Source organism: Phaenicophaeus curvirostris, chromosome 7 (assembly GCF_032191515.1).
Source record: "Phaenicophaeus curvirostris isolate KB17595 chromosome 7, BPBGC_Pcur_1.0, whole genome shotgun sequence".
NCBI lineage: Eukaryota > Metazoa > Chordata > Aves > Cuculiformes > Cuculidae > Phaenicophaeus > Phaenicophaeus curvirostris.
In genome coordinates, this window is record NC_091398.1 from 11,791,956 (window position 1) to 11,814,186 (window position 22,231).

At 41.4% G+C, this 22,231-nt stretch overlaps 1 protein-coding gene across 1 annotated transcript in view; it reads right to left on the minus strand.

Annotated features, from left to right (window-relative positions):
* Nucleotides 1-56: 56 nt before the first annotated feature.
* The window catches only part of PCNT (pericentrin), a 96,872-nt gene continuing 74,697 nt past the window's right edge, over nucleotides 57-22,231 (minus strand). Inside the window, exons 41-51 of the mRNA XM_069860808.1 lie at nucleotides 21,601-21,814; nucleotides 20,377-20,527; nucleotides 15,563-16,270; nucleotides 14,598-14,878; nucleotides 13,762-13,864; nucleotides 10,095-10,259; nucleotides 8,543-8,781; nucleotides 7,326-7,414; nucleotides 6,276-6,429; nucleotides 4,336-4,463; nucleotides 57-458 (exon numbers count right to left, since the gene is read on the minus strand). Of these exons, the coding sequence (XP_069716909.1) occupies nucleotides 415-458; nucleotides 4,336-4,463; nucleotides 6,276-6,429; nucleotides 7,326-7,414; nucleotides 8,543-8,781; nucleotides 10,095-10,259; nucleotides 13,762-13,864; nucleotides 14,598-14,878; nucleotides 15,563-16,270; nucleotides 20,377-20,527; nucleotides 21,601-21,814 (2,276 nt within the window). The 3' untranslated portion in view covers nucleotides 57-414. The remainder of the gene's footprint in view (nucleotides 459-4,335; nucleotides 4,464-6,275; nucleotides 6,430-7,325; nucleotides 7,415-8,542; nucleotides 8,782-10,094; nucleotides 10,260-13,761; nucleotides 13,865-14,597; nucleotides 14,879-15,562; nucleotides 16,271-20,376; nucleotides 20,528-21,600; nucleotides 21,815-22,231) is intronic.

The following is a 22,231-nucleotide window of genomic DNA, read 5'->3' on the forward strand; positions in this document are numbered from 1 at the left end:
AACAGAAAAAAAAGCAAATAGGTAAGGTGGAAACAAATAACCATACAATGCAAGAATTCACTAATAAAATGCCATTTTAATAACTTTTTTTACAAGGAATCCAGCTATACACTATAGAAAAATAAACACCAAAGAGACTCTTTGCAACTTACAATATGGTGATGCAGGCATACTTCAGCTCTTAGCTTAGCAGTAATTTCATGTGAGAAAGTAGTACATTGTTTTTAGTGAAAAGTAATTTCCTCTTAAAGTACTAAAATATAGTTAAAAGAGTCATATAAAAATCTGATGCAAAAGCACTGCCCTTTATTCAGTTTCATAAGGGATCGCAAGTGCCTCCATTCGGTATGGACCACCTCAGATGGAAGGAATAACTCAAGGAGGTTCACTATACAGATTTCAGAAGCATTCTCATCACTTTTTCATGTTCTTCTGCCAAGGTGGACCTGGAACTTGTCCTGAATTTAAATAAAGCAAATGAATATTAGAAGACTGCTTGTGTTATGAAGCAAGAGGGTGCAGTTAGCAGCATGTTATTTCCTCAATGTGCTTCATGTGAGCCATACTGAAAGCAATTACCATTTTCATGAGCCACCTAGGAACAATGCCAAACAAGATTTGAAAGCTCACATGCCTGCCAAAGCAAATGTTCACACATTAAGACCTGTGCTTAGTCGCAGGCCTACTTTACACATGGCAACAGGGCCACTCAGTCCACCTCTGCTGCTCTTGCATGATTCAATGTGCGTTCTGTTCCTGGACAAGGTCTTATCACCTTAAAGTTCATTAGAAACTGGGAAACCATTTTGCTTACAGGGCTGCTCTAAAGGTTGCAACATCAATCAGTAATTCCTGACAACAGCACCCTGGGAATGTGAAAATTACACAAGTGATACGCACTTTCCACTGCTATTAATGCTGTCCCAGTTGTGGAATATTCATTCCACTCTTAGCATAAAGTAAAATACCATTATTTCTATGAAATGTTGTCAGGCTTCAATTCTAAAATTTGTTTATTCATCTGTATCTGCCATAAACAATTGCAGTATTTGGGGAAAAAAGCCCCCAAGCCCTAAAAAGCCATGGTATTAAGGGTTCCAGGTAAACTCTTCCTCATAACAATGTCAAAATGCCCATATGGAAGTGTCACTATGGAATGTCACTGTACCTGCTGACTTTACAGCAGGACTGGCATTCATAAGCAAAGGTAGCCTTTTTTAAAAAAGTCTTTTTTTTTTTTAATTATATCAACTCAGAAATCCAAAAGAACAGGCAATGTTTTTGACTTTCCCCAGAGCTGCTGTCCAGTTATCCACGCTCCTGTGAAATGTTGACAAAGCCAGAATTACTCTCTTTCTAGAGAAATGTGTAGTTTTGAAATTTAATTTTTCAAAGTTAACACTAAAAATGTGTTAGGAGTGCAACATGTAATAATAAAAAATTTGTCTCAGAAATTAAATTAAGAATCATTACTTTTCCAAAAGCAGTAAAGTCAGCAGTCATAATAACGCCTTTTATAAATTGTGGGAAAACTGAACAATACAGCATCTCTACAACACAGATAAATGTTCAGACCTGGTGCTGCCGAGAAGCCAGCACAGTAGATGCTGTTTGAATGAGCATCTGCAATGACTGCAGAGCCAAGAGTCGCTCTTCAATGCTGGAATCAGTGATTGAATTCCCAGCCCTTCTCCTGTGAAACTTGCCACAGAGATGATCTGCTGCTGCTGAAGACCAGAGGAGTGTCCACCAGTAAGAGTAGTGGTGGCTGGCAGAGACTCTCTGGATATGTTCAGTATTTTTCTCATCTTGGCACCACCAATATAGACTGACACATCTTTGGGCAAAGGCTGAGGACAGTTAAAGGAGGCAAGTCTGCCTGGGATATAGCATCTGACAACAGTTATGCTCAGTGGAAGAAATGGGCAAGACGGGTATGTGCAATGTGTGAAGGTATCCACATGGCCCTGCCACAGTGCCACAGCCAAGTATCTACCTGGTCATCTTTCCAGCTTTTAGCTGAAATGATGGGGAGCCAAGGGTGGTGGTTGGTGGAAGAAAGCAATCGGAGATCAAAAGTAGCATCTTTTGCTCTGCAAAGGGATCTGAACAGGCTGGACCGCTGGGCAGAGTCCAATGGCATGAGGTTTAACAAGGCCAAATGCCGGGTCCTTCACTTGGGGCACAACAACCCTATGCAGTGCTACAGACTGGGAGAAGTCTGTCTAGAAAGCTGCCTGGAGGAGAGGGACCTGGGGGTGTTGGTTGACAGCCGACTGAATATGAGCCAGCAGTGTGCCCAGGTGGCCAAGAAGGCCAATGGCATCTTGGCTTGTATCAGAAACGGCGTGACCAGCAGGTCCAGGGAGGTTATCCTCCCTCTGTACTCGGCACTGGTGAGACCGCTCCTCGAATACTGTGTTCAGTTCTGGGCCCCTCACCACAAGAAGGATGTTGAGGCTCTGGAGAGAGTCCAGAGAAGAGCAACAAAGCTGGTGAAAGGGCTGGAGAACAGGCCTTATGAGGAGCGGCTGAGAGAGCTGGGGTTGTTTAGCCTGGAGAAGAGGAGGCTGAGGGGTGACCTCATTGCTCTCTACAACTACCTGAAAGGACGTTGTAGAGAGGAGGGTGCTGGCTTCTTCTCCCAAGTGACAGGGGACAGGACAAGAGGGAATGGCCTCAAGCTCCGACAGGGGAGGTTTAGGCTAGACGTTAGGAAAAAATTCTTTACAGAAAGGGTCATTGGGCACTGGAACAGGCTGCCCAGGGAGGTGGTTGAGTCACCTTCCCTGGAGGTGTTTAAGGCACGGGTGGACGAGGTGCTGAGGGATATGGTTTAGTGTTTGGTAGGAACGGTTGGACTCGGTGATCCGGTGGGTCTCTTCCAACCTGGTTATTCTGTGATTCTGTGATTCTGTGATTCATGAGGCTGTGGGGATGAGCAGCCAGAACTAGCATGGAACCAGCAATAGCAGATGAGAAGGGTAAAGGCTGGATAAAAACAAATGTCATTATCTGAGTTGGTGGCCCATCTTACCTCAGACCAGAAAACTAGCAACATAAACCTGGATGGGTGAAGCAAGCTTTGGGAAAGATGTTCTTATGACCCTGGAGGAACAGCTGTCAGCAGGCTCCCCAGGAGCCTCCACACAGGCAGCAGCGCTGGAGCCTTGTGCTTCTCCGGGGCCTGGGATGAAGCTACATGTTCTACTCCAATGTGGACTGTGGTCACCACAATCCCATCTCTATCAGGGATGTAAGCTAGCATGGGTGCTCTCCCCTAGTCACCTGCTGTGACCAGCAAGAGGAGCCGGGCTTTCCCTGGCATAGCCACAGCATAGGCTGTGGGGGCAGGCTCCGTGTGCATGTGCATGGATACTGCCATTATTACATTGCCATTTAATTTATGTTGCTGCCCTACAGTGGGGAAGGCGGGCAGCAGGAGGCTGCTCCTGCAACATGATGGTTACCTGTATAAACAAGGAACAAGTTATCTTTGTATTGGACTAGCACAAATGACACTGCAGCCGGAGATCCAGCTGTTGTTCACAATCCAGAGATACTCTAACACTGAAGAAATTTTAGTTGGGAGTCTCAAAAATAACAAAACACTGAAAAACACATCTAATCATATCTTGATAGGAGATTGTTTGAGGATGACATGATGACAGTTTCTAAGTTCTTCCTTAGAACAACGAATTTTTGTGATACAACTAAGATATAACAGGAGAGAGTAACTAGAAGATTAAAATAAGTAAATTCAATCTAGAAATTAGGTGGAAGTGTTTTAAATAGCAAAGAGAAGTATTACTACAATCCTTTGTGTGCTCTTCAATCAGTTTTAGAACTAGACGACTGTTTTTACCAGCCTCCAATTTTGTTTTAATCTGCTATGGAATATAAGGAAGCTATAAACGAGGGTAATATTATAGTTTGTGCTGCAGTGAAAGCCCTGTTCAGCTATTACAATGGTTGCCCGACTTTAAAGCAAATTAACTCTATACATAACTTCATTTAAAGTGCAATGCTTGCTTACTTAGACTTGATAACGGGGTGAGGAAAATCACATGAAATTATTCAGCATCATCTCTGAATTTCATGAGAAATTTCACTAAGAACTTACTTTGAGAAATGCCACACTGACTAGTTTTAGATATCACTCACAAAAAGGTTTCATTTCAGAGGCTTACTTAATTTCCCTCCCAATATTAATATTTTTTCATTAAAATTATGCTTTTTACATGCTTTAACTGTTATAGACAATATGTAGGAAGAACCTTGCAAAAAGCAGCCCAGACTGCTGGCAGTTCTGAGACGTAACAAAGCGGTTCTTACCTGGTTGCACACCCCCCAGTCTTTGCTGGATAACCTCTAAGCGATGGATGTATTCTGTTAGCGATCGTTCAGGATCCTGAGTAGGCACAAGTGACTTTTCTGAAGCTGAACTTGTTGATGGATGCACTCTTAAATTGGAAACAAATTATTTTCTCCTTCTCATGCTATACTCTCAAATGAATATATTATATGTACATTCATATAGGCAGTAACACCGCACAAAAACTAGAACAACAATAAGAACCACCACCAAGTTACATATAAGACAATATAGACCAGGCAACCTTATATGCAGGGACTACCTATGAATCTCTCTCTTCTGATCCACAACACTAAGTCCCTCAGGTACAAAAGCTGCAGTCAGAAGCCAATCCAGAAGTCCAAATGAGAAAAGACCCACTTCTGCAGAGAAGGACTGAAGAGGAGGATGCTGCACCCAGGCATGCACTCTCCTCTTCAGGCAAAGAAAATGCTGTCTTGAAGGTCAAGGTTGCAAAAGGGGACCCGTTAGGTGGGACACTGTTTCTTTTCTAGACATTAACAACAAATTTCAAATACTAGCGGCAATATATATTGCAGGGGACACACTGTGCCAACACACTTTTATGTGGCGTTAGGATTTATTCCTCCCCCTGCACGTTTTGATTAGTGGAAGGTAGTTCCTCTCCATCCCTTCCTTCAGCATGAAAATGAAAACTGTAGCAGGCATAATTTAACCTATCTCGGAGCCATATTAGACAAGAGCTACCACTAACCCAGTCACATGGAGTATCAGTCAGGGCTTGCTATTATTAATATCCTTGTTCCACACAATATATATGTCTTTTCGTAATAGGTAGGCTGCCAGCTACTGTTTCTGGCTGTCAGACCCATATACGTGCCCTGACAGAGAAATGGGGTAGAATTAAGTCTTTTGGTAAATGCTTGCAGGTCTCCAACTCTCCAAAATGTTTAGCTAAATTCTATTGAAACCAGAATATTACCTGTCCCTCACGACAAGCACTTTCCTGTCCCCTAAATCAGACAGCAATGTTAAAAAACATAAAATAATTTGGTGCATCTGCTGTCTTTGCGTACCTCTAGATCACAACAGCTACTTCCTTGCTACTCTTTCTTTATGAAGAAAAGTCTTGCTTGCTGGTTAAAGTTGCTAATTTAGCAAAGAGGTTAAGGAACAAACAGGACTCCCAAGCTGACGGGACTGAGAACAGCTACCTTCCACATCAACTCTGGCAAATCCCTACTTTAAGGAGGAAGCCACGTACAAGAAGTGGCTTGAGAGAGGAGATACTACACAACGCCTCTAGGTCCCAGGGGAACCTGGGAGTAGAAAGTTAGTAATGACTGAAGGCCACCTTCTTCCAACTCAAGAACGGAGCTTACAGCTCAGGCACTGCCTAAGCCGCACTGTACAGGATGTCATCTGCAACATCCAACACAGCAACAGGCAGCTGGGGTTGAATTTCTGTGCGGAACTGGCCATAATTCATGAAAACCTGAAACGGCACACACCCTGCAAGTTCTCCACCTCCCATTCTGTGTGCGTGCACAGAACCTGAAGGCAGCTAATATTAATACCTGTGGCAGGGGAGCCACTTCCACAGGATGCCCAGAAATTAATCTCCAACTTGGACAGCAGAGGCAATAAGAATTAGTCCTCAAAGCAGGCTAACAGACATTGCTATTGCAAATCCTGTACTATCCAAATTAAACCAGGCAATACTGCTAGGAATGCTCTTAGTCCAAGAACGTCAGATGTGCTTAAAGCAAAAGAGAAGTTTTCTTCTCCTGCAACATCTTGAAAGAAATAAAACATTAACCAGAAAGAAGAAAAAGAAAACAAATTCCAATTCTTGTTCCTCTTCCTCCAATAAGTGGTTACGTTTTTATGAAAGACTGTCCATCAGGGTGATTAACGCAGGCAGAGATTGCAGACTGACCTGTGGTGTGAGCGGTGAGAGGAGCCGGGGGACTGGCTCACAAACCTTGGAGAGCTGGTTCTGTGGCACAGCCCGGTGTCCCGGGTTGGGGAAGAGCTAAGATGAAGAGCTGGGGGCTGCTGCTCTTTCAGAATTTCTGTTCTAGCACCACAGGCTGTGTTAAACATGAAACAGTTAAAAAAAAGGCACTGGGAACCATTCAAAACAGGCTAATCATAAACATAACCAGTAAACCCCACAAGAATTACAGCAGAGTACAGTTGTGTTTGGTTTTAAATGCTGCTAAAATACACTTTCTAGAGCCAACTGCTTTTTTGGTTGTTTTAGTTTGTTTGTTTCAATCAAATTTAACAGAAGTTTGAAATTTTCATGTTGAACAATTGCTTCCTGTAAATGGAGAACTTGCACTGTTTCATCCTCCAGACTTGCATTTCCATCAGCTATTGCTACAGCTGCACAGGAGACACTTCAATGGCTGACATGAGCAAAATATTTACTTCAAGAAATTTTAATTCTTTATTTCAAGAAATTTTAATTCTTAGGGGATATCTGCCATCAGATTAAGTCTCTTCTGAACCTCTGAACCAGCTAAACCCCCTTTTTCACCCTTCGTAACACTAGCAAGTATACCACTTCTAATACTTATTTTGACAGTGCATGTATCCGTTTTAATACCATTACAGCATTATTTGTCCATGTCTTATTAAAAACTCGAGGCATTAATTTCCATTGCAGGTAGCTTCAAACTGTGCCATACATAATTCTCTGATGAGTTTTATGAAAACAGGAGTTGGTTTCACAGCCTGAGGAGGTGCAATAAAACCACAAGAAGGAACTCTTCTCTAAGTTTTCAATTGTAACTTCTCACAATGTCCTTGTAAACTCATAATCACTGTGTTCAGGAAATAGATAAACACATTTGTGTTAACATATAAACTGGTTTTACCACTTCTATGGGTGTTTTTTGTTTGTTTTTTTAAATGAAACACATCATAATAAGAAATTATGATTAATTATGATTAAAGCAATGTACTTGTCCAAAACACTTACCTGTATTACCTCCCATATTGTGAGAAGCAGTTTCAACCTGCACACTCTTTCTGCCAACTTTATTCCACTTCTTCACCAAAAACTTTAACCTTAGTAACAAAATAAATTTGTACAATTGGTAAAAACAAGGAAAAAAATACACTTATTCTTAATATTTAACTCCTTGTCAGCATGAAATGCATCAAACAATTAACAATCCTCGCAGGAATGGAGGAAGAATTCTTCAGCTTCGGTCTTCAGAATGAAGGATTATCCCATTTCACTCTTGGAGATCCTCTAACTGTTGGAAAGGCTTGCTCATTTTGCCATTGCTTCTCTGCTCTATCCCTAATCTCCAGATAGTTCTGTGGCAGCTCTTCCTGACTCACAGGAGTAGTTTGGAGGTGACTGTTGCTACATCTATTGATACTGCTGTCATTTGGTGAGGCTCTGGCACAGGCTGCCCAGAGAATGTGTCCCTGGAGGTGTTCAAGGCCAGGTTGGATGAGGCTTTGAGCAGTGAGAGGTGTCCCTGCCTAGAGCAGGGGATTTGGATCTGGGTGATCTTTAACGTCCTTTCTGACTCAAACTATTCTATGATTCTGTTATTACAGAATCCACAACAAAGGTAACAGCCTCAAGACATTGTGTCATCTCCTGAAAATCTGAAACTTGTTAGTAACTGTTTTTACTAGACAACAAAATTGCTAAGAAGTAACCACCTATTATATTTAAACCTATATTTTTTCATTATTTTTCATAGTGGCTCAAAACAGCTAACAAAATACATTTGATAGTAAGGAACAGAGTACGATAGAATCATACCCAATGAAACATAGGCTACTGGATTCAAAAGAGGAAACTCATCACTGATGAGAGGATCCTATTCTGATACAAGCTAGACTATCTACTGAGTCCACATAGAGAAGAGTCAGACCTAAAAGGACATCAGTTTGTAACGGTTGTGCACTGATTCTTGAATACATGCCAGCTGGGTATCACAAGATAGAAGCAGCTTTTAACAAATCTTTAGTTTAGTATGCATGCTACTCAGATCAACCCAGGGCTGGATCTGAAATAGCAGTTTGGCCAAAGCTGCAGCTAACAAGTCTCATTTGAACTAGTTTTTAAGATACCTTTCGCTTAATATTAACGTAGGATCAACCACAGGGACTCTCCATTTTAGACAACTCCAAGAAAACACCATGTATGAGAGACAGTGAGTGTTTTGGCTTTACCTTGATACTGCAATGATCACCCTGACTGTGCATCTGAACTTGGTAAAAGGGCGGGAATGTGATCCAGAAAGCTGCAGGTCTGTGGGTGAGGGGTAGATTCCCATACGTGCTATTAGAGAGAGCGTTGCTTGTTCACAGTCCTGAAATCCACCAAGAAGCAGCAAGAGGTATTTCTTCTGATAAACTAGAGCCTTTCTAAAGCTCTCTGCTCTAAGGTACTTCCTATATAATCTCTGCAACTGGAGAAAGAAAAAGAAAAGGAAAAAAAAAGAATGCAATCTGTCAAGGTTTAGCTACAGAAAGCCCGAAAAGCTTTTTCCAGTAATATCTCCCATAACTTGGTTGTGCATGGGTATCTAAGACCTCCTTTGCTTTACAAAACTGTAGAAAGCTATTTAATAATTATAAAGTATAGAAGCAGTGTACATTTATTGCTAAATAAAATTTTGAGCAAGTATTTGTATAACAGATTCTGTGACTTGGCTCGTTTTGGTGCAAAGTAATGGTATTACTTTGGCAGTCTGGACAACATACATAGTAGCTTGTACCAAGTCTACTGAATTTCTGTACATTTATGAAGTCTTGTCTAGGCTAGAAAATTTTGGTATGGTTACTGGCTGGTGTGCAAAGAACCAGTCACAGAAAAGCTGTCTTCATGTCGAACATTCACGTGTGTCAGACTCAAAGGCAGCTGGAACAATTCCATACACAGCTAAAAAGCACCAGAGTTTCTGAGTGTCAGACTGCTATGGATCACCTGAATATTTTCAAAGCAAACTGTTCAACCAAAACTCTAAGTTTAACTCTTTAACAAACAAAATAACATCTACTTTAAATAAACATTAGCCCATCTGACCTGATTATAGACAAATGTGTCAGAGGAATAAAAAGTATTTAAGATTGATGGAGGGATTAAAAATAGTGGATGTTTGATATTTTCATGCTTAGACAAGAAATTGGAATCTTCCTCTCATTTAAGAGTAGAAAGAGATTCCAAAAAGCTGTTACCTTTTGTAGAAGCTCCTGTCTAACATCAAGAAAGTTACTAGGAACTTTTCTGATGAGGTACATATGGGGAAAGTGGTCCTAATTTAATGTGCAGTTTATAAAACTAAAATATGATTTTATAGATTAACAAATTAGCAACAGAATAAGATTACAGCAATAAGTTTAAATTAAATGCTATAATTTGACAGATACTTATGCCCTCAGCAATCAGAGCTGTACATGTCCTCTGCCACAGCAAGTTTTATCATATTTATTAGAAAAAAATAGAATTACTAAATCATCTTTCTAATTACTAGATTACCTGTTCTACATGTGACAATAATCCCCTAGGTGATGCCCAAGAACAACATTACCAAGGACTGAACTTGCAGAGGTTTTTATGATCCTGAGTTTGTAACAGTTCTCGCATAGCAAACCTGTACAACAGGCAAGAGAGTGAAAGCAAACCAAGTGCCAAAGGATTAAATGACATGCTAAGGGCTATGGCACTGTTTGCTTACCAAGCTCCAGACAGCCCATATGCTGGCCATGATGATCATTTTACCTTAGGACTGGAAGTTTCTACCACTGGCTTGTTCTCAATTTCAACAGTTGCTTTAGCCAGTTTGGTTTCAGCCTGTTTCAGTGCATTCTGCAAAATATTTCTCTCTCGCTGCCAAGCACTCCTTTCCAGTTCTTGAACAGAGTTGGTATTGTCCGTGGATCTGATCTGAACAGAGGACGCAAAGGAAGTGAGCCATGATGGTTTTTGCACATTACTTCCACAGCCAAACATCTCAAACTGAATAACAATCTAAGTTTATGGGCAAACAAGAACATAAAACTACTGAAACTCAGCAATGGCACTCAGGGGTTAAACGGAAGGGTGGGAAACCAAAACAGGCAAGCAGCCCCTCTTAAAGGAGTGACAAACTGATTGTTAATCAAGCTACCCCTTCTCTACAGATCTGTCTGATGAGCGTTACAGTAATCCTGTTCCCTTTAATAACAGATAGTCTCCCAAACACTTGGAAACAGAAACAAATCATCTGGCTTTCTTCTACATCCCCAGGCAGCACAGAGATTTACTGTGTATATGTGTGCACAAAATGATTTTGTGAAGCATCTACAGAACTTAATTCTGGAAAAACACATTCAAGTCCAAGAAATTCAGTTTTGTGGTAAGTTATCTCTTGTAGGAATTAGACCCATGAGTCCAGGTCCAATTCTTTGTGGAAGTTCTGCTTTTATAACCCTCTTTGTATCGACTGTCAATTTACTGGTCAACAGTTACATTCACACATGATGCAGCAGACCACAAAGAAACAAAGGATATTTTTTGTGGTGGTTAATGTTTTATCCCTTGTAATAAAGTCTGTACATTAAAGGAACCAGCAAACGCAAATGGACTGAATTTCTCAGCGATTTATTTTAGAGCAACCTTATTAGGAGTTTGAACTTTTTCAGAAGTAATTTCATGAATACCTCAATACACTAAGGCAGGCCATTTAAGTTTGTCTTCTACAAACAGCACAACTTCTCAAATAAAAATCACAGAATCACAGAATAACCAGGTTGGAAGAGACCCACCGGATCATCGAGTCCAACCGTTTCTATCAAACACTAAACCATATCCCTCAGCACCTCATCCACCCGTGCCTTAAACACCTCCAGGGAAGGGGATTCAACCACCTCCCTGGGCAGCCTGTTCCAGTGCCCAATGACCCTTTCTGTAAAGAATTTTTTCCTAACGTCCAGCCTAAACCTCCCCTGGCGGAGCTTGAGGCCATTCCCTCTTGTCCTGTCCCCTGTCACTTGGAAGAGTGAGAGAGATCATATATAATAAGGTTTAATAAACCACAGCCATCTAAGTTTTTTTACTGCTTACAATACATGCAGCATGGGGATTCTAATGCTATCCACACCTTTCTAGCACATTATCTACCTCCCTCCCTTTTGACTTTATAATTTCTGAAAGCAAAGGCTCTCCACTTCTCAGCTGCTTTTTAACACTTCTCAGAGTTAAAAAATGTTTCAACAATCTAACACTACCTTCAGGATTTTTTTTGAAAATAGGTATTTATTTCTGTCCAAGTTAAACTCTCATCCTGTACTTATTATCTAATTCACCAGTGTTCTATGCAATTTCAGGTTTTTATACTGAAGTTAGATAAATGTGTGTGCATTTCCTTATGTGTGGCTTTCACTGGCATGGCAGTGGTGCCGTGTCACACACAAAGATGAGATGGAAAAGCATTTTGAGAGCAAATCCAGAGATAAGGACTTTGGGTATGAAATACACTTCAGACATGTATTATTACAGCATAGTTCAAACATGAGAAACAAAACCCAATTGTATCATACAGAAGTGAAGGGAAGCTGCCTTATATTGGTCTCCTCAGCAAGCATCCCAATGACTATGGTCCCACCATCCCAGGCATTTCACAGACCTATAAAAGCTCAATTTTTTTGAAGGACATAACAGATATTTGTAGTATCTGAGGAGTTCTACATGATCCATCTACCCACTTGACTACTACTGCACCACTTGGCAGACCAGGGGACTCCATATACATTTTGACAGAGATTTTTCATTTTGGCATTTTGCCAGTTTCCTTGCCTAAGAGTCCCCAACTTATCACAACTCAAGAAGGTAACAGCAGTAAATTCCTTCAGCCTCTAGAGCATGTGGTTCAGTACCTTAAAGGAAGGAGAAATTCAGGGAGCAGCCTGAAACAAAAAGTGTAAAAAATCAAAGCCTGAAAATAGGGCAGATGAGGGATGTTCATGCTCACATGAGAAAGGACATCAAGGTAGCTCTCTAAGCTATAGGAAGGCATAGTTCTTTAACATGCTTCACTAAGTTTTTGTTAAAAAAAAAAAGTCAGAAAACTTGAATGCCCTTATTTTACTGTGGTCATAGTCCCTGGAGGAGGCAATTGCAAAGTCCAGTCCAGCAACAGAAAGGATTGCTATTCTGCATGGCATTCACTGGCTTAATTTTAAGAGGCCTACTAACTGATGGTGAGGAGAGCTTGGAAAACCTAGAAGTTGTGAAGTGTCTGCAACAGAGTTTCCAATGCTGAAGGACTAATGGCAGAGGAAAAACAAACAAGACAAGTTCTTGTTTTTTTTTCTTTTCCAGTAAAGTAAGAACTTGGAGGGAGCTGAGCCAGAAAATCAGGTCAGCTCTGGAGGGAGTTCTGCTAAGTCAGATTTAAACAGAGCCATAAGGATGTCTGGTCCCCCTACAGGCTCTCCAAGCATTGTGTCCACAGCAGAGGGCTCTAAAGCTTTGCGAGAGGAAGGCTTAACCAAAATAACTCCATGAACACCCACTTTGGAAGAGTTTACATCCCCCTCCTGAAGGCAGGGGATGGCAAACACCAAGTTGCTAAGTTGCTGCACAGGCGACAGAAGGGAAATTAATTTGTAAGCAACTGATCTGATGTATGATCCTAGGCAGCTTGTCATACATCAGATCTGTACCACACAGCACACAAGAACAGACGTTACAAAATCCTCTTTGTGTACCAGCCAGTCAGAATTTTCTCTCTCAAAGGTTTGATTTCTAGGGATTTGCTATCAAGCGACAGGGAGGGAGTAGAGAGAAGCTGAATCAAACAGAGCCAAGACTGTTAGCTAGCCCTAAACCCTCACATTTTGGCTGAAAGGGCTGCAATGGAGATCTCTTTCTTTATTACAAGAGAAAGATACAAATGATAGGGCAAAGTTATCTGGTCAATAAGATGGAATTTAGAAGCTATGTATTTTGTATGAATAGACCTGAGCTCAGTCTTTCATCACCACTAGGCTTGTGTAAAATATTTGCAGTATGGCAAACACAAGTGAAAACAACCCCTCCTGCGATGACAAACGACTACTGTGGTTTTCGAGAATTACTTGATAATTTGCCAAAAACCAACTGTCTCTGGATGCAGCAGCATCACACTCCAGGGTCTATTATTCTTGGGATATATTACATATCTAGGAAAAAAAAAATGCCATCAGAAGCAGATTCTGCAATACAACAAAAAAACAGTCTGATAATGAGATATGTTAATATAATGACAGAGTGAGTACATGTGTACATCTGGTCTCCAATACAATTTTACCAAAAAAGGAAGGGGTGGGAGTGGGATAAATATATCAATCAACGCACATTTGTACTGCAGCTCAAAGAATACAGAACATCTTTCTGATAATCAACAAATATATGCTCTTTTCCTTACCTGAGATACAGGAGGAGACAATAAGTCTGATTTTAGTTCTTTTAATGTCTGCAGTAAGGAGGCTACAGCTTCACCATTTGATACAGCCCAATCGTTAACTGTTCTGTTAAACAGAAAGACTTTTTCAGTATCAGGTTGATTTGTAGTAATGTTAACATAGATTTGCTTCCTTCTCCCCAGTGGATGACCTTTAGGTTTTGAGGCTATACTTACACATTATTCATTATACAAAATACTACGAATACATACAGAAATTAGTAAGCTTTGTTAATTTTTAAGAGTAGAAACTCTAAATAGTGCCATGTTGGGTTTATTCAGAAGTCTTTCAGTTTTATACCAGTCTAAAATAATACCATGCAAATTCTGGCTGCAGTAAAACATCACTAGTATTTCACTCTGTTGCCAAAGCAGTAAGAAACTACTGTGACTTGGCCACTCATTCCTGACTCCTACCACTGCCATGCTCAATGAAGTTGCTCATTCTAAACTTGCAGATGAGTTAATTAACTAGTTTTTTTGACTGCTCTCTAATAAGACTGCTGCAGTTGCTGAACTATCAGACGACTTTTTCCAGTAGTGGGGTCTTTTGGGTGGTTTTTATAAGCAGGCTCACTTCATAGATATAGTTCAAATGCAGACATACAAGCTTCTACTGGGAATGGCTGCAGTGAGATGACAATAACCAGCACCTGCTGCCACCACGAAATGATGGTTTCACACAAGGTTAAGCCTTGTAAGCAGATACATCATTCATTCCCTTCAGCTCTCTGCCAAGATCCATGCAAGTTCAGAAGCAGGACAGAAGGAAAACTACTATTTTATGAACAACTACTCACTTATCTACAGTTTTATATATGAACTCATTCAGGTGCACAACTACAAAAAGCAACCGCTGTCTTATCTTCTCTAGCTGTTGTTGCTGCTGTTGCAAATGTGATTTTTCAGTTTCTTTTGTCATGGCCTGTTTGGCATTTAGATCTTCATTTAAGGTACCCAACAGTTCTTGCTGACAGTTTGGACAATGGAGACTTATTTCCCTTTCTTGCAACGTTGCCAGCATTTCCTGCAGCACTTTAATTCTTTGTTCATCCCTGTGGTGCTGCTGTTCCAAGTTTTCCTATTTGAACAGAATAAATAGTAGTTAATCACATCTTACGCACACACATATATACAGACACACATATAAATGGTTTTGTTGTTTTTTTTTATACACACACACACACACACAGACTACGAATAAAAGCATCACACCTAACTAGCATATCCATTTACATGTTCCTTAACTTGCAGACTGCTTTTAGGGGAAGGCTTACAGTACTGCCTTCCAGGGCCATGGAGAAGCCATTAAATGACTCTGATGCAGTGACTGACAAGTGTCCAGAGGGCATGCAAAGCCTCTCTCCTTCTCTAATGAAAGTGAAGGAGCTGAGAAACCAGAAGGGTGAAATAAATACTGTTGCAAAACATAATTAGGAGCCCAGCTCAGAATAAGGGCAACAACATGAAACCTAGGTAGGTTTTGTTTTGTGTTTAAGTCACATTCTTCTCCATCCATTAACAATCAGCAATTTCCAGCATAGGCAAAGACGTAAAGATCAACTTCTGTCAACAATAAATGGAAAGAAAAAGCCCTGAACACAGCTGCACTTGAGAAATAGAGGAAAAGAGCTCATCTAATGCATTTTTCAGAATGCCTTGTTTCAGGGAAGGAAACATTTCAATTCAAAAACACCATCCATGGGGTTAAATCGCAGTTTGTGGCTATTTCAATATAAGGCAAGATTTGCAAAGGCATTCTCACCATTTTCTCTTGATCTCTCTGCCAGTCTTTCTGTTTCTCTAGCTCTGTTTGTTGCTGCTGTCTTTGTTCTCTTTCCTCTTTCTTGTTCTTATCTTGGTCCTTCATCTTGAAGAGCAACTTCAGTTCTTCCCAGTCAGCTTCCAACTTTGCCTCTCTTTCCTTCTGGGCCTCTAAGGAATGGAACACCCCTTGCTTTTGACCCTGAAGAGATTCCAGCGTAGCTCGTAATTTATCACTGACCTCTCTCTCCTTCTGGGTTTCTTCACAGTGCATCTGTACTTCAGCCTCTAGCTGCCTTTTGGAATGAATAGCCTTTTGGTGCATTTTCTCAATAACAGCAGCTAGCTCCACAGTTCGGGACCTCTCTTCTTCCAGCTGGGCTTGAAGCTCTCGAACAAAAGCTTGTTCCAGCAGTGACTCCCTGTGCTGACAGGAAACACCTTCTTTCAGTCTCATGCTCAACTGTTCTGTCAAAACACGTTCATGATTCAATGAATTCAGAAGCTCCAATGAGTGATTCTTCTCATTATCCAAATTCCTCTGCAGCTCCAACAGCTTGGCCTGTTCCTGGGACAACAGCGCTTCACAGCGGGAGTGCTCGATCTGGAGTTCCTTGCGGAGATTATCATTTACCGCTTTCTCATACTCTATGGACACGGCCAGCTGGCTATTCTGCACTGACTGCAGCTCCAAGGCAGCCTGCAGCTCCTGTTCAAAGTGAGGAAGCATATATTAGTAGTCCAAGATAAACACTCATCTGTGCTGCAGACCGGCATTTGGCAGTCTTCAACATCCTATTTTATCCAGGAAGAAATTCAAGACTGAACTAGGAGTAGTTCTGGTATTAAAAAGCTGTAATTAGAAGATAAACTTGTAGTTTTAAATTAAAGTGCCAAAAGCCTGCTTGTTAGCAACGTGACATGAAGTAACAACACCAAACACTGAAGCAGTTTCTGGTATGTTACTTTTGATTCAATTAGTAAGATTCTCATTAGGAAATGATTATTCTTTGCATCACTCAGTGCTCTTAAAAAATGATATCTGAAGCAGAAATAATCCATGTTGACTTCAATAGCACTAAAAATCTAAGCAGTAAGAGTAGATGTAAACCTCTGGATTTTACAGCCCATCTGTTTAAAGCACATAGTACAAGCTGACAAAAATAATCTATCCCTAAGTCCATTTTGGGAGCCAGCTTCTCTTCAGAAGAAAGAGGAGTGACTGAAGGGGCAAGATTACAGGCACATCCTGCAAAGTATCAGAGCTTGTATGGCTGGGCCCCTAGCAGCAGGGTCCTCAGCCAGCACCACCTCCCATCTGATCTTGCATAAAGCCATCAGACGCTAAGTGGCATCAGCTTCCCATAGTAGGGCTTCAAGGGATGATTTGGCACTGCAAGTCTTCAGAAAGCCAACTCTGAATTCTTTAATCTGTTACAGAATTACCCTTGTGGCAATTCACTTTTCTCTTCATCTCAGTTAAAGCGGCCCCTGCCTTCCCTGCAGGAGCAGTCCTTTTAAAAGTTGGATGTTGTCACCATGATCCTACCATGCAAGTAGTAACAAAAATCAAAAAAAAATGAAAACCACCCACAAAACTAAACATCTACCAGAAAGATGATGTGGGAGGCCAGACTACAAGGAAATCACTTAGCACACTTAACTAGGATTATTTGGTAGTTTTCTGATAGTTTTGTTTCGTTTTTTAAACTTAAGAAAAGGTTTATATTAAATCTTGCTAATTCTTCAAACTAAGTTTGAAGGGGGAAGGGGGTAGAACTAGATTCACTAGAGATGAGCCCAGGGGTATCATGCCAGCGTTGGGGGCAAAATCGATAGCCCAGCTCAAGGGCCCCTACACTGATGCACACAGCATGGGCAACAACCAGGAGCTGGAAGCCACTGTGCAGCAGGAGAGCTATGACTCAGTTCTCACCACAGAAACATGGTGGGATGACTCCCATGACTGGAGAGCTGCAACAGATGGCTACAAACTCTTCAGAAGGGACAGGCAGGGAAGGAGAGGTGGTGCTGTGGCTCTGTATGTTAAGGAGGGGTTTGATTGTGCAGAGGTCAATGACTGATGATAAGGTTGAGTGCCTTGGGTAAGGATGAGCGAGACGGCCAACAAGACAGATATCCTACTGGGAGTCTATTACAGACCACCTGACCAGGATGAAGAATTCTGCAAGTGGCTGGCAAAAGTCCACAATCACTACCCCTTGTTCTCATGGGGGACTTCAACTTACTGGACATCTGCTGGAACTGCAACAAAGCAGAGAGGAAACAGTCTAGAAGGTTCCTGGAATGTGTAGAAGATAACTTTTTTAACACAGTTAAGTGAGACTGCTAGAAGACATGCCTCACTTGACCTGCTATTTACAGAGGAGGACTGGTGGAAGATGTGGCTGGACACTGTCTTAGGCTTAGCGACCAGGAAATGATAGAGGTTTTGATTCCTGATGAAGTAAGCAGTGGGGTCAGCAAAACCATTATCATGGACTTGAAGAGGGCAGACTTTGGCCTGTTCATGTCACTGGTTGAGAGCCCCTTAGGAAATACTCCTGAAGGGCAGAAAGGTCCATGAAGGCTGCACATTTTTCAAGAAGGAGGCCCAGGAGCAGTTCTTATTATAAGATAGCTCTTATTCTGGAAGAAAGGGCGAGCAACTCTTTAAAAAAAAAGTACAAAGATCTCATTAGGTCATGCAGGGAGAAAATCAGAAAGGCAAAAGCCCAACTAGAGCTCCATCTGGCCACTGTTGTTAGAGATAACAAAAAATGTTTTTAGAAATACATCAACAACAAAAAGAGAACCAAGGATAATATCCATCCTTTACTGGATATGGAAGGGAGCATTGCTACCAAGGATGACAGAAAGGCTGAAGTGCTTGATGACTTCTTCATCTCAGTCTTTAATAGACCAACTATTATTTTAATTTATTTACTGTTCCAACTGTCATGATTAATAGACCAACTATCTCCCAGATTGTCAGCCCCCTGAGCTAGATGATGGGGACAGAGAGCAGAGTAACCCCCATAATTCAGCAGGTATTAGTCAATGACTTGCTATGCCACCTGGACACTCACAAGGTTACGGGACTGGATGAAATCCACCCAAGAGTACTGAGGGAGCTGGCGGGGGAGCTTGTGAAGCCACTCTCCATGTCTCAGCAGTCCTGGTCAACAGGAGAGGTCCCAGATGACTGGAGGCTTGCCAATGTGATGCCCATCTACAAGAAGGGCCAGAAGGAGGAACTGAGGAACTACAGGCCTGCCAGTCTGACCTCAGTACCAGGAAAGATTATGGAACAGTTCATCTTCAGTGCATTCAGCAGGCAAGTGCAGGTCAGCCAGAGGATCAGGCCCATCCAGCACGGGTTCATGAAAGGCAGGTCCTGTTTAACCACCCTGATCTCCTTCTATGATCAGGTGACCTGCCACCTGCCCAGTGGATGAAAGAAAGGCTGTGGATATTGCAGGCTTCGGGAAGAGTAGCTGGAAAGGTGTCCAGTGGAAAACAACATGGCGGTGCTGGTTGACAGCAGCTGAACATGAGCCAGCAGTGTTCCCAGGCGGTCAAGAAGGCCAACGGCATTCTGGCGTGCATCAGCCTTGGTGTGGCCTGCAGGACCAGGAAAGGGATGGTTCCCTTGTACTTGGCACTGGTGAGACCACACCTCAAATCCTATGTTCCGTTTTGGGCCCCTCAGTACAAGACACTGAAGTGCCGGAGCATATCCAGAGAAGGGGAACATATCTGGGGAAGGGTCTGAAGAACAGGGGTTATGAGGAACCTGGAGCTGTTCAGTCTGGAGAAAAAGAGGCTAATGGGAGAATGTATCACTGCCTGCAACTACCTGAAAGGAGGTTGTAGCAAGGCAGTTGCTGGTCTCTTCTCCCAGGTAACAAGTGACAGGACAAAAGGAATTGGCCTCACATTGTCCCAGAGGAAGTTTAGATTGGATATTAGAAAAAACTTCTTCACTGTAAGAGTGGTGAGGCACTGGCAGAGGCTGTCCAGGGAAGTGGTGGAGTCACCATCCCTGGAGATGTTCAAAAAACATGTAGAGGTGGTGGCACTTAATGACACAGTTTAGTAGGCACGGTGGTGTTGGGCTGAGGGTTGGACTTGATGATCTTAGAGGTCTTTTCCAACCTCAACAATTCAATGATTCTTCCTATTGCAGTAACTGTAGGCCTTTGACAAGAACTGAGTCATTGCTATCACAGTGTCAAAGAAAGCTGTTCACTTGTTTCCCATTCAATTCAGAAGAAAGGAAACAAAAATAAAGCCATTGGTTAAACTCCAAAAATACAGGTAATATTGGAAAGGCTCCAGTTACTCTCTGACAAATATACTTATAACTGGATGGTTTTCTTTATCGTTCCAGTTGATCATACACACCACATCCTTCTAGCATGTTTGTTCCGGAATAAAGCATGCAGTTACACAATTATAGAATCTAGTTCTCCCTGTGCTGCACGGGACAGCACAAAACTGACCACAAGAACATGAAAGCATAAGTCTCCAAAACCACTAAGAAGATATGGATAAATAAATAAATATATACATACATACATACAACTCTTGCTTATTTCTGTACATGCAATTAAGGATGATAACTGAAAGCTCTAATTCTGTGAAAACAATATAAACACTATGCACATTCATTAGAAGTTTGGGGGTTTTGAGGGTTTTTTAAACAGTTATTAAACAAAAGACACTGGATGTGAAATAACTGCAAAAATAACCTGTTAGTTCAGCTCCCCTCATGCACTAATCTAACTGAAGCACAGAGATGTAGGGCATTACCTCCAATGCCTTTGTCTTTTCATCTTCTGCTTTCTTATGTTCAAGCTGTTGTTCCTCATATAAAGCTTGTAGCTCCTTTTCCTTCAGATGTTCAGTCTGCAAGTCTTCAAGTGCAGCTCTCAAATCCTCTTCTTTTTTTTCCAATACAAAACTGCAAAGTTGAAAATGACACTTCTATCTATGTCCAGAACAGAACAGCAATGCAAGTAAGACATTATGAGTTACTCATTTTTACGAGTTGGTCCATTGACTTATTTCTTTAAGATGGCCTCTGTTTTTTCTCAAGAGAGTCAGTTTGTAAGTAAAGGCTGTTTAGCATCTGCAAACATTTACCTTCCTGCAAACAAGGCCAGGATTGCTCTATCTAGAAACAGTTAAAAGTTAGAGAAGTTTTCTTTACCCTGGCACACCAAAACCAGAGCCATCTCTTGTTCAGCCTGGAAAAGAGAAGTCTCCACAGAGACCTTACAGCAGCCCTCCAGTACTTAAAGGAGGCCTAGAGGAAAGTTGGAGAGGGGCTCTTTATCAGGGAATGTAGTGCTTAAAAAGCTGAAAGAGGGGAGACTTAGATGAGATGTTCAGAAGAAATCTTTTACTGTGAAGGTACTGAGGCACTGGCACAGGTTGCGCAGAGAAGTTATGGCTGCCCCAACCCTGGGGTTGTCCATGGCCAGGTTGGATGGGGCTTTGAGCAGCCTGACCCAGTGGGAGGTGTCCCTGCCCATGGCAGCGGGGGTGAAACTGGATGGGCTTTAATGTCTCTTCCAGCCCAAACTATTCTATAATTTTATGAAAACTGTTGTCTGGCAAGGCAGGAGAAAATATTGGCATACGCTAGGAATAAGGAAGGAGTGGGGGTGCAGAGTACATACACGAGGTGACAGACAAACAGATGTAACAACCAGAAGACTAAAACAAAAGCTGCAGCAGTAGAGTACATCAGGGATACAAGGACTCAGTCTGTTCACTTTCAGTACTCCCACACAACATGCACTTGTTGTCACAATCTTCTCAGTCAAGGCTAACAAGAAAGGTGAATATGCAAATTTGAATTGAAGAATAAATAAATTCAAGGAGTTAGTAAAGAAAAATGTACATAACCATGAAAAATGAGACGGTAGTTTTCATCACCAGTTTTCTAAGTGGTAAGCCATTTGTGGATCCCGTAAGTATAAAGCCCCTTCAGATTTGTTGATAAAATAAATGAATAAATCTACTTCTCACCGTAACTGGTTTATTTCCTTCTGAAGCTCTTCTAGGGATTTCTGTAGCCTTTCATTCTCTTGCTTACTTTCACAAAGCTCTGATTTCAGGGCTACTTTTTCTTGATTCAAGAGATCATGTGTTTCAGAGGCTCTCTTCTGCTCCTCAGACAGGGTGCTGTGCAAGTCACTTATGACAGATTTTTCTTGCTGAAGCTTATATTCTAATAATTCAACTAGAATAAGATGATGTTAACAGTTATTTGTATTGCAGAGAACTTGACAATATGTTATCAGTTACAGTGGGAAAATCCCCAGCTGTATTACAGTGTTCTTGTCTGGAGAATTCATTTCTTTCCAAACATGATATGAATCAGCAGAAAAATCCACATACATGCTACAGCTCTGCTGCTAGTGAACCAGGCAAAGCGAGAACAACATGAAAGCTGGGTGAGACTATGACAGCTACTTCAATATACTGTAACGTAACCAATAATAATACAGTAACATCACCTGTTACTAATGGATTTTAAATCTCATTAAGTAAACCTGTCCATTTACTGGTAAACATACACATAAACCAATAAGGGTATTTCACTATCCTTGATGTGTTTTCAACACACGTACGCTATGTAACCAAGAATTGTCTTTCA